The 14886-nt window shown below is 46.4% G+C and overlaps 1 protein-coding gene across 2 annotated transcripts in view; it reads right to left on the reverse strand.

Moving 5' to 3' along the window:
• Positions 1-14886, reverse strand: part of EOGT (EGF domain specific O-linked N-acetylglucosamine transferase) — a 185136-nt gene that overhangs the window by 49234 nt on the left and 121016 nt on the right. For both annotated transcript variants that reach the window (XM_068253834.1, XM_068253833.1), the window contains exon 2: positions 12066-12275. In XM_068253834.1, the coding sequence (XP_068109935.1) occupies positions 12066-12260 (195 nt within the window). In that variant the 5' untranslated portion in view covers positions 12261-12275. The remainder of the gene's footprint in view (positions 1-12065; positions 12276-14886) is intronic.

Genomic DNA, 14886 nt, shown 5'->3' on the forward strand with positions numbered 1-14886 from the left:
TAAATCTCAAAGTGAGCGCTTGCTTTGTTTCCTGCTGTCTGTATTGAATGTACCGTATTTCGCGCCGTATAAGACGCTCCGGAATATAAGACGCACCCAAGTTTAGAGGGCAAAAACCTGGGAAAAAATATATATATTAAATCTGGTGCGTCTATATTCCAGGAGCGTCTTTGTACATGTTGTGTCCTCCCGTGTACCTTATCTCTCCACCTGTGTGCCCCATCTGTCCTTCTGTGTGCCATCTCCCACATGTGTCCTCCTGTGTCCTCTCCCCCATGTGTCCTGTGTGCCCCTTCTCCCCATGTGTCCTGTCTTCCACATGTGTCCTCCTGTGTCCTGGCTCCATGTGTCCTCCTGTGTCCTGGCTGGCTCCATGTGTCCTCCTGTGTCCTGGCTGGCTCCATGTGTCCTCCTGTGTCCTGTCTCCATGTGTCCTCCTGTGTCCTGTCTCCATGTGTCCTGGCTGGCTCCATGTGTCTTAACTGGCTCCATGTGTCCTGGCTGGCTCCATGTGTCCTGGCTGGCTCCATGTGTCCTGGCTGGCTCCATGTGTCCTGGCTGGCTCCATGTGTCCTGGCTGGCTCCATGTGTCCTGGCTGGCTCCATGTGTCCTGACTGGCTCCATGTGTCCTGGCTGGCTCCATGTGTCCTCCTGTGTCCTGTCTCCATGTGTCCTCCTGTGTCCTGTCTCCATGTGTCCTGGCTGGCTCCATGTGTCTTAACTGGCTCCATGTGTCCTGGCTGGCTCCATGTGTCCTGGCTGGCTCCATGTGTCCTGGCTGGCTCCATGTGTCCTGGCTGGCTCCATGTGTCCTGGCTGGCTCCATGTGTCCTGGCTGGCTCCATGTGTCCTGGCTGGCTCCATGTGTCCTGACTGGCTCCATGTGTCCTGGCTGGCTCCATGTGTCCTGGCTGGCTCCATGTGTCCTGGCTGGCTCCATGTGTCCTGGCTGGCTCCATGTGTCCTGGCTGGCTCCATGTGTCCTGACTGGCTCCATGTGTCCTGGCTGGCTCCATGTGTCCTCCTGTGTCCTGTCTCCATGTGTCCTCCTGTGTCCTGTCTCCATGTGTCCTGGCTGGCTCCATGTGTCTTAACTGGCTCCATGTGTCCTGGCTGGCTCCATGTGTCCTGGCTGGCTCCATGTGTCCTGGCTGGCTCCATGTGTCCTGGCTGGCTCCATGTGTCCTGGCTGGCTCCATGTGTCCTGGCTGGCTCCATGTGTCCTGACTGGCTCCATGTGTCCTGGCTGGCTCCATGTGTCCTGGCTGGCTCCATGTGTCCTGGCTGGCTCCATGTGTCCTGGCTGGCTCCATGTGTCCTGACTGGCTCCATGTGTCCTCCTGTGTCCTGGCTCCCCCACGTGTCATTCTTTGACTGCCTCCCCGCATGCCTCAGCTTTTCCCCTCTATTTTCCTCCCTCCATGTGCGCATCTCAACCCGCCCCCCGCGTCTCAGATATGCCCGCTGTAAATCCTTCCCCCCTGTGTGGGCAATCACTGTGCCTGGCTCCCCCGCGTGCCTTAGCGTTTCCCCTCTATTTACCTCCTGCCCCCCTCCATGTGCGCATCTTCCCGTTCCCCCCCCCCCCCCCCGTGTCTCCGATGTGCCCGATGTAAATATTTCCCCCCTCCGGGTCTGTAGCTACAGCGGCTTACCTAATACATGCCGCCGCGAAGTCTGCAGACAGCCGGCTACTCCATATGTTTCCTCTACTGCGCGGCTACTGATGACGCAATCAGTACAGGCCGCGCAGTAGAGGAAACATATGGAGTAGCCGGCTGTCTGCAGACTTCGCGGCGGCATGTATTAGGTAAGCCGCTGTAGCTGCAGACCCGGAGGGGGGAAATATTTACATCGGGCACATCGGAGACACGGGGGGGGGGGGGAGATGCGCACATGGAGGGGGGCAGGAGGTAAATAGAGGGGAAACGCTAAGGCACGCGGGGGAGCCAGGCACAGTGATTCCCCACACAGGCAGGGAATCCCCAATGGCGGCGGGGCGGCGGTTTATAGCGGCGGGCGTTCGCAAGTTGGGGATTCCCTGCCTTTGCCGTATAAGACGCAGGGACTTTTTCTCCCCATTTTTTGGGGAGAAAAAGTGCGTCTTATACGGCGGAAAATACGGTAAGTTACACATTTTAGCATAGCAGCTGCCAGGGTAAAGACATTTGCTTTTAACTTAGGTCAGTTTAGTGTTAGGACATCTGCTCTGGAGATTTACCTCAACATTGGTGCAGATGTCCAGTATATCTATATTTTTGCATGCAAAACTATGATGGAAGCTAAAATTTCTCCATAGACCAGTAATGCATTGTTTGGATGCGGGCGTACATTTTAGTCCAGGGGGGGCGGTGTGCGCCACAGCGATTAACCATTCAATTGTACAGTATTGGGTCAGGGATGCGCAGCCTTTTACCTATATTTTGTATCCACAGTTCTGTAACTACCAGGCTAGCAGCACCCATTGTGCTATCCTGTTTTGCATGGTAAGTATTTAGTTTAGTTTTGCATATGTTTTGCATCTGTCTGATTGCTGAGTGTGTATTTGAGCTATTTAAGCGGTGCATATGAGGTGGTGAGTCATTCAGATGCGGCCCATATTGGTGAGCGCTTGCTTTGTTTCCTGCTATAAAATTACTTAGTCAAGGTTTGCCCATTCTAAAATATTTCCTTTTCCCGATTTACATTCTGAAATGTATCTCAGGTGGTGACATCTTTACTCCTGTGAGGTGCAGCTCTCCAGAATGTTTGTTTCTGAGAATTCCGAAACCAGTGAAAATAATGCCTGGTCTCCCAGAATGCTTTGGGAGGAGAATTCCCCATAGCTAAACAGCCTAGGCTAAGCATCACTGGCAGGGCGGGGCTACATACAAGTATACTGCAATATATAGACAGAGGAAGTGTTTCTGATGCTGAAACCAGGAAAATTGCTGAAAAAGTGGGTATCCTGTATAATTTACTACATTCCACAATACAGTATGTCACTACAGTGCCTCTTTAAAAGTACTCCTGATATGAGCAGTAGTGTACCATTTATACTTACCTGGAGCTTATTCCAGCCACATGCAGACCACCCTCCGTGGCTCCTCCGTTGTCCCTTGGTCAGCTTCAGAAATTTTGGCAGTCACGGCCCATCGCACATCCGTGGCCAGGAGCTTCTATGCCTGTGCGATAGTATTAATAATCCTATGTAATAATTTGCAAGTGTCCCTGCATCCTGCTTTGTCCCTGTGTCAGTGCTTTTTTGCACTGCGCATGTGCAGGGACGCAGAGACACCAAAGGCTTGCAGGAGAGGACGGGGCCAGAAGCGGCGGGCTAGTGCGGGCGCTTGCTCAGCAGGCGCGCATGTGCTGTGACAGATCTAGCCTATTTTTAAGCGTGCTAAGGTCTAGTAGTCTTATAATAGAAGTATTGCACAGACGCAGAAGCTTGCACAACAGACCTCAACTGGCAAAATTTCTGATGCTGACCACAGGACAACAGCAAGAGAGCTGAAGGAAGCCCCATGTAAGTATAACTGGTGCACTTCTGTTCATCTCTGGTGCACTTTAAAGCGGGATTAGCACCACAAAAGTCAAATTTCAAGAGCAACTGGTCTGAGTGTATTAAGTGACAAAGATGCTAATCCTGCATTCAAAACTTTACTGCTGTTATGGTCTGGAGTTATCACATATGTTAGGAGCACTGGCCCTTCAATTGCCGTTGCATGCGGGGGGGAGGGGGGGTTCTTTTGATCTATAATATATTCCTCCTCTTCCCTTTATTGGGACATAATGACATAATGCTGGGTATACAAAGTTCGTTTCTGCTCTTGATCATTTTTGCCGCTCGATTCTGATTTCTGAAGTCGATTTTCTTATCTTCTGCTCGTTTTTCTTATCTTTTTCCATTCACTTCTATCAGAAACCGAGCAGCAACAGAATCGAAAGGGAGATCAGACATATCGGAAATTATCTGTCGAACCATCTAATCACCTAAAAAACTAATCGTGTATTCCCAGCATTAGACAGTGCACTACCTAGTATAGACCTCAGTGGGAGTGTCTGAAGACTCTGGGAGGAGGGCGGGTAATAGATACACAATTAGTAAGAGGAGAAAAAAAAAAGTGAGAGAGGAAATTATGTCAGGAGGTCAATGGTAACCAATATGGAAACTGTCTAGAATAGGATTCGGTACTTACGTATTATACCGTCTGAAGAGTTTGGCAGTTCCTTGTTTAAAGGGAACCTGAGAGGGAGAGGGATATGGATGTTTCCTTTTAAACAATACCAGCTGCTTGGCAGTCCTGCTGATCTCTTTGGCTGTAGTAGTAGCGGAATCACACACCTGAAACACGCATGCAGCTTAATCCAGTCTGACTTCAGTCAGAGCACTTGATCTGCATGCTTGTTGAGGGGCTGTGGCTAAAAGTATTAGAGATGCAGGATCAACAGGAGAGTCAGGAAACTGGTATTATTTTAAAAGGAAAAATCCATATCCTTCTCAGTTTAGGTTCCCTTTAAGTTATTTTTGCTCCATTACCAAGATTTAACCCTTTTTGAAAAGCTGAAAGTCCTGGCTTTTCATTACACCAGGTCCCGTGTCAATGCAATGCTCCGTTGCCAAGTTAAAGGGCTTTGAAGGAGGGTGTGTCCTGCATCTTGAGAGGTGAAGAGGGTGTATAACTGGTCTCCATCTTAATAGAGTCTCCAGCCCCGGCCAGTAACACACAGAGAGAGGTCAGGAGGGTGTATAGCTTGTTTGCTCCTTTGTCTTCTGTAATGCGACCCTTCCGACAGCGGGCAACATTTTAGGGGTGCTGCTGATCATCAATGTCGGGTTTGTCCGGTACTTCTGCAAACACGCATTGTGCAACCAAGATGCAGGGGAACACTCCTCCTTCAAAACCCTTTAACTTGCGTTACACTGACACGGGACCTGGTGTAATGGAAAGCCAGGACTTTCAGCTTTTCAAAAAGGGTTAAATCTTGGTAGTGGAGCAAACAAAACTTAAACAAGGAACTGCCAAACTCCTCAGACGGTATAACACGTAAGTACCTAGCATTCTCTGCTTTTCCTTTATAAAATTCACAGGAATCATAACGTATACAGTGCAATACATGTTATGTAAGTAGAACTAGTATTTATCTACTTTTATACAGTGGGATGCGAAAGTTTGGGCAACCGTGTTACTCGTCATGATTTTCCTGTATAAATCATTGGTTGTTATGATAAAAAATGTCAGTTAAATATATCATATAGGAGACACACACAGTGATATTTGAGAAGTGAAATTAAGTTTACAGGATTTACAGAAAGTGTGCAATAATTGTTTAAATAAAATTAGGCCGGTGCATACATTTGGGCACTGTTGTCATTTTATTGATTCCAAAACCTTTACAACTAATTATTGGAACTCAAATTGGCTTGGTAAGCTCAGTGACCCCTGACCTACATACACAGGTGAATCCAATTATGAGAAAGGTCAATTGTAAGTTTCCCTCCTCTTAATTTTTTCTGAAGAGTAGCAACATGAGGGTCTCAAAACAACTCTCAAATGACCTGAAGACAAAGATTGTTCACCATCATAGTTTAGGGGAAGGATACAGAAAGCTGTCTCAGAGATTTCAGCTGTCTGTTTCTACAGTTAGGAACATATTGAGGAAATGGAAGACCATAGGCTCAGTTCAAGTTAAGGCTCAAAGTGGCAGACCAAGAAAAATCTTGGCTAGGCAGAAGCGACGAATGGTGAGAACAGTCAGAGTCAACCCACAGACCAGCACCAAACACCTACAACATCGTCTTGCTGCAGATGGAGTCACTGTGCATCATTCAACCATTCAGCGCACTTTATACAAGGAGATGCTGTATGCGAGAGAAAGCCTTTACTCCGCCCACAGCACAAACAAAGCCGCTTGAGGTATGCTAAAGCACATTTGGACAAGCAAGCTTCATTTTGGAATAAGGTGCTGTGGACTGATGAAACCAAAATTGAGTTACTTGGGCATAACAAGGGGCGTTATGCATAAGGGAAAAGAACACAGCATTCCAAAAAAAACACCTGCTACCTACAGTAAAATATTGTGGTGGTTCCATCATGCTGTGGGGCTGTGTGGCCAGTACAGGGGCTGGGAATCTTGTCATAGTTGAAGTACATATGGATTCCACTCAGTATCAGCAGATTCTGGAGACCAATGTCCAAGAATCAGTGACAAAGCTGAAGCTGCGCCGGGGCTGGATTATTCAACGAGACAACGACCCTAAACACTACTCAAAATCCACTTAGGCATTCATGCAGAGGAACAAGTACAGCATTCTGGAATGGCCATCTCAGTCCCAAGACCTGAATATAATTGAAAATCTGTGGTGTGAGTTAAACAGAGCTGTCCATGCTCAGAAGCTATCAAACCTGAATGAACCAGAGATGTTTTGTAAAGAGGAATGGTTCAAAATACCTTCAACCAGAATCCAGACTCTCATTGGAACCTACAGGAAGCATTTAGAGGCTGTAATTTCTGCAAAAGAAGGATCTACTAAATATTGATTTCATTTCTTTTTATGCACCTGCCTAATTTTGTTTACCGAATATACTCGAGTACAAGTCGACCTCGTGTATAAGTCGATTCTAATATTCAACCCTCTTAAGCTGTAAATGTTTTATTTACTTAAGTATAAGTCTACCCAGCAAAGTTAATGGCTGCACTTGAGGCTCAGGAGGGGTTAATGACTGCACTGCATACAGTATTGCAGCCATAAACTCCTCCTGTCCCTTAAGTGCAGCCAATACCTCCTCCAGGCCCCCAAGTGCTGCAATTATTCACTTCCTTTTATGCAGCCCAGTATTTCCCTCTGCCCTTTCCTTGTCAATGGTTGTGGCCAGGACATTCACACCTGTGTTTTCTTGGCATTTCCTTTCCTCAAAGTATCACTTACCACAGGGTAAATTGCTGCAAATGGGAATGTCACTAATAGTATACACATTTCTTAACACTCTCAGTGTTACTTGTGACTCATGTACAAGTCGACCCCTATACTTTTATGAAGTGAATCAGACCTAAATTTCTAGACTTTTACTCGAGTATATACAGTAACCTCCTTAGCGGTAACCCCAAGTCAGGCTCAGGACAGAAATCTGCAGCTCAGAGCGGTAATCCCGAGTTGGATCCATCTGAGAGTTGGAACGCGCAGGGATTCCGCAGATCTATCTGTCAGTATGGTTTTTAGGGTCTAAAAGCTTGAGAAAAAATTGCAATGACAATAAAATCTGGAAATAATCATACCGCCAGGGAGGTTAACCACTTGAGGACCCACCCTTTACCCCCCCTTAAGGACCAGCGCTAGTTTGATTGATCTGTGCTGGGTGGGCTCTGCAGCCCCCAGCACAGATCAGGGTGCAGGCAGGGAGATCAGATTGCCCCCCTTTTTTCCCCCCTATGGGGATGATGTGCTGGGGGGGTCTGATCTCTGCTGCCTGCGAGTGGCTGGCGGGGGGGGCACCTCAAAGCCCCCCTCCGCGGCGAAATGCTCCCCCTCCCTCTCCTACCTGGCCCCCTGTGGTAAGCCGGGCTGCACAGGACGCTATCCGTCCTGTGCAGCCAGTGACAGGCTGTCTCCTGTCACATGGCGGCGATCCCCGGCCGCTGATTGGCCGGGGATCGCCGATCTGCCTTACGGCGCTGCTGCGCAGCAGCGCCGTACAAATGTAAACAAAGCGGATTATTTCCGCTTGTGTTTACATCTAGCCTGCGAGCCGCCATCGGCGGCCCGCAGGCTATTCACGGAGCCCCCCGCCGTGATTTGACAGGAAGCAGCCGCTCGCACGAGCGGCTGCTTCCTGATTAATTAGGCTGCAGCTGGCGACGCAGTACTGCGTCGCTGGTCCTGCAGCTGCCACTTTGCCGACGCACGTTATGAGTGTGCGGTCGGCAAGTGGTTAAACAATTGTTGCACACTTTCTGTAAATCCAATAAACTTCATTTCACTTCTCAAATATCACTGTGTGTCTCCTATATGATATATTTAACTGACATCTTTTATAGTAACAACCAACGATTTATACAGGAAAATCATGACGAACAAGGTTGCCCAAACTTTCGCGTGTTTTTTTATTTATAGGTTAGCATGGGTGTCACTTGTTCTTTAAAGATAGCAAGGATATACAGATTACACATCACTTGACTGCATATCAAGATTTGTAATGGAACTGAGTTAGCATGCTGTCATTTTTTTAATCAGTTCCCACTACTTTACAGAGTTACCAGGGCAATGCCGACTTTGACTTGTTCACACAAGGAGTGTTTTTTCTCAGGCATGACACTAGTTCTACAGGCCTATAATACATACAGACCAAACAAACAATGGATATATTTTACATTCTTTACTTTCAAAACAGCCAGGCTTCATGTGTTTTGTCAACAGTGAGGGGAAGACACACCCTGAAGTGAAACTGAAATGTACCTGCATTTCCCATTAAGACAGGCTGCATCTCCCCAGCCTTATTGTCTGATTTCTGCACCACAGCACAGATCCGCAACAAGGTTCTCCAGCACCCAAGGCTGAGACACCAAAGTGCGCCCCTCCATCCCCCCCACCTCAGCCGTCACTCCCTGATTGATATTAGAATAAGATTGGCCCCCAGGGCACCCCAGCCAGAGAATGGGTGTGGCCAAGCACCAGAATGTGGGTGTGGTCATGGATAGAGCCAAAATTTACATAAACTTAACAGCGGTCAAAGTAGGCCTGCCAAGCAAAATGTTGGATGAAGCCCCTTCTCCTTTAATACAAAAAACAAAATGCAGCATATCACATAAATAGGTTGTGTCACTTAAACGTAACTAGGCAGAGTTAACTGGCTTTCACCTGGGCAGGCTGGTCTGCTGTAGCGTTATCTGGCAGTCCCCCCCTCCCCTCATAACATTCCCTGACCTTCTAGTGGACCCCATGCTCCCATGGGCACCACAACTCCCAGCATGCCCCCAAAGCAGGACCACAACTCCCAGCACGCCCCCATAAATGTATCACAGCACCCAGCATGGCACCACAGCACCCAGTATGCCTACACAGAGGCACCACAGCACCCAGCATATCCCTGATTGATGCACCACAGCTCCCAGCATACCCGCCATTGAGGCACCACAGCTGACTCTGCCAGGGAGACATTAGGGGCACCCCAGAAAAGATCCGGGGCACGTGCCACTGATCTTTGGGGCTAGCAAAGCCCCTGCCACAAGGCATCTAGGCAGGTGTCTGGGGCCTAATAAGACGATGTACAAGAGGCATTATTGTGGGGAAAAAAACATTTCTCAGCTTTTATTTCCATTTGAGCAAAGAGTGTGCAGTCCAAAATTATTCATACCCTACACAAACTGTCACAATCTGTGGGAAAATCCAAAGTTCTATACCATTCCAAATAGTCCAAGCTGTTCTAAAGCATCCTAATTACCCTGCTTAATTAGGAACAGCTGTTTAATCAACTCAGCAGGTGAAAAACAGCAGCTCTCTGCAGTTGGTTTGTGGACAGTCATGGCTAAGACAAAAGAGCTCAGTGAGGACCTGCAGCTGCACGTTGTGGCTGCTCACAAGTCAGGAAAAGGCTACAAGGTAATTTCTAGTTATTTTCAAGTTCCAGTGGCTACAGTGCAAAGTATTACTAAAAAATACAAGATGTTCCGCACTGTGGAAAATCTCAGAGGACGTGGTCAGAAGCCAAACGTGACACCTCTGCTGGCCAGGAGGATAGTGAGACAGGTGAAAAAGAATCCAAGGATCACCACCAAGGCCATCCTGGTGAATCTGGGCTCTGCTGCTGGTAATGTCTCAAGGCAAACAATTCAATGGACACTGCACACTGCTGGGTTCCACAGATGCAGACCAAGGAGGATGTCACTTTTTTCAAATAAGGCACACAAAAGCTCGCTTGGCCTTTGCAAATTGCTCATCTGGGCAAAGAAGAAGACTTCTGGTCTTCCATGTTATGTCAGATGAAACAAAAATAGAATTGTATGATCACAATGATGTTTCCTTCATCTGGAATAAAAAGGAGAAGCCTTCAACCCAAAGAACACCATCCCCACTGTCAAACATGGTGGTGGGAACCTAATGCTTTGGGGGAGTTTTTCAGCCAATGGACCAGGAAACCTAATCACAGTAAGCGGCACCATTAAAAAAGAGCAATACATGAGGATTCTCAACGACAACATCAGGCAGTCTGCAGAGAAACTTGGCCTTGGGCACCAGTGGAGATTTCAGCATCACAATGACCCAAAACACACAGCAAAAGTGGTGAAGAAATGGGTAGCAGACAACAACATTAATGTTTTGGAGTAGCCCAGCCAGATTCCTGACTTGAAACCAATTGAGAATCTGTGGAGAGAGCTAAAGATCAGGGTGACGGCTAGAAGACCTTCCAACCTGAAAGATTTGGAGCTCATTGTTGAAGATGAATGGGCAGAAATACCTGTGGAGACATGCAAATTATAGGAAGCATTTGATTGCTGTAATAGCCAATAAAGACTTTTCTATTGATTATTGAGAGGGGTATGAATACTTTTGGACTCGACACTTTTTGCTCAAATGTAAATAATGCCTCTTGTACATCATCTAGTCTTTTGGGAGACACCTATGTTATTTCCCATCAAAAAATTACTTGCTGGTTGAATAAAAGTAACTTTAAGTCAAAATTTGCCAGGGGTATGAATAATTATGGGAAGCACTGTAGCGGGTGTGAAGGGGCTCAAATGCCACCTTCTCTGACTCCACTCCCACCTTAGCTTACCAAAAAAAACTATCAGAATGAGCCAAAGGTAGTACCTTGCCTTGAGCCCCATTTTTTTCTTAATCCTTCTCTGATCACAGACAAGGATCTACAGAGACACCATAAATTCTTTATCCTAAAAAAACGTTATTTGCTGCTAAACAATGTATAGCTTCTAAGGTGGCTACAGGCGTTACAATAAAAAAGATCTGATTTTACAGCAATTCAATTAATATAATTCTGTTGTACAGAGGAATCGAAAGCAAATTTCCAGGGTTTTTCTCTAATCAAACTCAACAGTGGCGTAGCAATAGGGGGTGCAGATGTAGCGACCGCATCGGGGCTCTTGGGCTAGATGAGCCCATCCCTCAAACACAGTATTAGCTCTTCGCTGGTCCTGTGCTGATAATATTCACTCATATAGTTGATTTGAATAGTAGTGATCATTAACACACAGTTTCCCATTCCCTTCTTGCACCTCTGACACTATGGTTGTCCTTGATTGGTTTTGGTGTGTTGTATCAATTGTTATCTATAGCATGCTTGGGGGGCCCCAATGCTAAACTTGAACCGGGGGCCACAGCTTCTTAGCTATGCCACTGAAACTCAAGCAGGACTGGCAGAAATTTCTGTACAATGTTTTTAGAAGATTGAATGGTGTAGGATAAATTGTCAATACCTTTTTTTAAATAAACTCCTATGGTTAGGGGGAAAGAAAAACACTGGCTGGCCTGGTATGACAGTGACAATGGATAGCCCAGTACAACGTGGACATTGGTTGGTGGGTATGACATGGACACTGCCTGTCTAGGTACCAGGGCTGTGGAGTTGGAGTCGGAGCAATATATGGGTACTTGGGAGTCAGAGTTGTGGTTTCATAAACTGAGGAGTCGGAGTCAAATGATTTTTGTACCCACTGCATAGCCCTGCCAGGGATCTAGAGTCACAGTTGAGGGATCAGAGTTGGAGCAATTTTGGATACCTGGAGTCAGTGATTTCATAAACTAAGGAGTCAGATGATTTTGTATTGACTTCACTTCCCTGTTTGGTACGCTATGGACACTGGGCTGGCCTAGCATGACATATGACACTAGCTGTCTCTGCATGACCAATGGCACGGACACTCGCTGTCACTGTACAGCATAGAAATTGGCTGTTCCTGAATGACATGGACACTAGCTGCTACAGTACGACAGAGACTCCACGGGCACTGGCTTACTCTGCATCACCTATGACATGAATACTGGATGGCCCTGTATGACATGAAACACTGAGCTCTAGATAACATGAACATTAACATGCCTTGTATGTTTACACTATAAGGAACTTACTCTAAAGGGACAGCCTGGATCCTGTGCGCAGGCGGCAGCCACTTCCTTATTATTGTACAGGAAATACGGTATGTGACTTGATGGCAGATTAATATTCTTATAATCATGGGAGCCATTGGTGGCTGAGGACACAGACTCACAGGGGCTGGCAAGGCATACTACATGTACCAGCAATGCAGAGACTAGATTCAGCATGACAAGATGCAGTTTCTGAAAAATAAACATAAAATGCAGTTAGAGACCAATACAGATAGATCAATGGACAGGTAAATCATTCAGCCCAAAAAAATCCAATGCTGGCAACACAATGGCAGATGGACATTTAAATAGTCATCATATTGTTTTTTTCTCTACACCTAACTGGATGCTTGAAACCACTTGTTAGATTGGTACACTGCTAATCTGCCGAAAATATGAGCCAAAAAGTACCCACAGTGCAAGGGGTTTAAGGCAGCAATACACAACAACAACAAAACAACATTTGTAAAGCACTTTTTTTCCTGTAGGTCCCAAAGCACATAACCTTGTCTCAGATGTGTAAAAAAACAAGGGAAAAAAGGTTTTGCGATCATAAATGCCAGACTAAACAGGTGGCTTTTCAGTTTTGATTTAAACATGTCCAAGGTTGGAGTGGTCTTAAGTTTGGCAAGGCATTCCAAAGGGTAGGGGAAGCATGACAGAAAGCTTTGGCTCTAAAGGTTTTTAGTTGGACTTTTTGGGTGTTAAAGTTATTGGACCCTTTGATCCGAGGTTGTGGGAGGTGTCACGCAGTTGCATCCTACAGGTATCTGGGGCCTAGGTCGTGTAGTGATTTCAATAGTAACAAGCCAATTTTAAAAAGAATTCTCCATTTTATGGGGAGTCAGTGTAGTTAGCAAAGGATTGGTTTTATGTGGCAATTGCGGGATTGGCTTATAAACAGTCTTCCGGCATCATTCTATACTAGCTGCAGGCGGTGTTAGGGCTGGTGCACACCAGAGCGGTTCTGTAGTGTTTTTGTTACAGAAGCTGTTCAGTAACAGCTTTACTGTATCAATATATGAAATCTGCTACACAAATATGCTCCAAAAAATGCTAGGCATGTTTAGAAAATCCCTCTAAATATGCCTACAATCGCTCTGAAAATCTGCTTCAAAAACCTCAAGCGTTCCGCAGATCTGCTAGATGTTTTTGTTGTGCACTGGGCCTTAGTCTTTATTTGGAAGTCCTGCGTAGAGGGCATTGCAATAGTCCAGCTGCCGTGATGTGATGAAGGCATGAATGAATGAGGTGCTTAATTTTTGCAATATTCCTTAGGTGAAAAAAGGAATGTTTCACAACAGCTAAAATTTGATTCCTGAAGTTTAATTCAGTAGACTTACTTGCACACAGTATTGGAGCTAGTAAAGTCTGAGTTCTCTAACCTCAGTGGTGTTGAGCATGTCTGGAGTGGCTTTGCTGTTACGCTAGGTACACACCATACAATTTTGTGTTAGATGGTTCGATAGATAAATTCCTTCATGTCCTATATTATTTCAGATTGACTTTCTGATTGATTTCTCACAGAAGTGAATGGAAATTGATAAGAGAATCGAGCGCAAAATAGAACGGACGGAAAATCTAAAAAAAAACGCATCGTGTGTACCTAGCATAAGGCGTTCTCCTTTATCATCGGAGGTCAGCATACCAGAACTGATGTGACATGATGAGATAAAACAAGGAAGCTTATACCGGTAATACTATTCCTACTAAGAACTTGTCTGAGTCACCCTTTTTTTCATTGCAATGGACAGTCAAATAAATGCAGCAATTGCCCTATTTAAAATTAAAGGAACTCTATCAAACCAAGTGTTCTAACATGACAATGTACAAATAATGTCTAAGTAGCTGTGCAAACATTTTCCTACTTTTCATGTTAAATATCAGAGGCAAAAGCCGTAATTCATTGTGTGCAGATTTTAGCTACGTTTGGAATGTCTCATTTGCAGAGGTATGAATCTGTAAGAATCTCTGCAACCTGACATGCTAAGAACAGTGTAATATTGAAACAGATTACCTGACAGGCTTTTGTTTTCATATATCAGGTTTCACACACAGATGTTTATGTTGTACATAAGATATTTTTCCTGCTCTCTGTGAGAGAAAGCTCTGCCTGTCTCTGACGGAGCTCTCTGCACTCATATAGTTAATGATGCACTGTGAAGGGAATCCCCTCTTCCCTCATAGCTGAGTCTGCATTCAGAATTTCAACAGGCTGCCCTTAGAAAAGTGTGAAATGGATTAGATAACGCTAACAGAGAGATAAGGATTAGGATGTATATGTTACGGCCAGAACCCGAAGTCTGGCCACTTCGGGTTCTGGCCGGTCACAACGCAAAGTGGCCGGCTGATCCGGCCAATATACGAAATGCCTGGGAATTTCGGACTTTGGCCGGCCAGAAAGCGTTGTGACTTACCTTGGCCGGCCAAGTCCCGAAGTTCCCTGCACCGCTCCCCCGCCAGCTGCTCTCCTCTCCCCACCGCCAGCCAGGAAGCCCCGCTCCTCCCCCGCTGCCGTTCTAGACCTCAGATCAGGGCGACCGGCTGCGGAAGCAGAGAGAGACAGAGCAGCTCACGCGACCCGTCACCCGCAGGACGCATACACTTCAATGCAGAAGTTACATCATTGAACACTTCCGCATTGAAATGTACGGGTCCGGACGGGTAGCGCGCGCGCGCTGCTCTGCCTCTCTCCACCTCTCTGGTCGCCCTGATTGGAGGTCTGAGTACTAGTGCTGGCACTGGCAGCCTCCAGGAAAGCCCCCCCTCAGCCCAGCAAAGCACTCCAGCCTAAAAGGCACCC

Source organism: Hyperolius riggenbachi, chromosome 9 (assembly GCF_040937935.1).
Source record: "Hyperolius riggenbachi isolate aHypRig1 chromosome 9, aHypRig1.pri, whole genome shotgun sequence".
In the NCBI taxonomy this organism is placed as follows: domain Eukaryota; kingdom Metazoa; phylum Chordata; class Amphibia; order Anura; family Hyperoliidae; genus Hyperolius; species Hyperolius riggenbachi.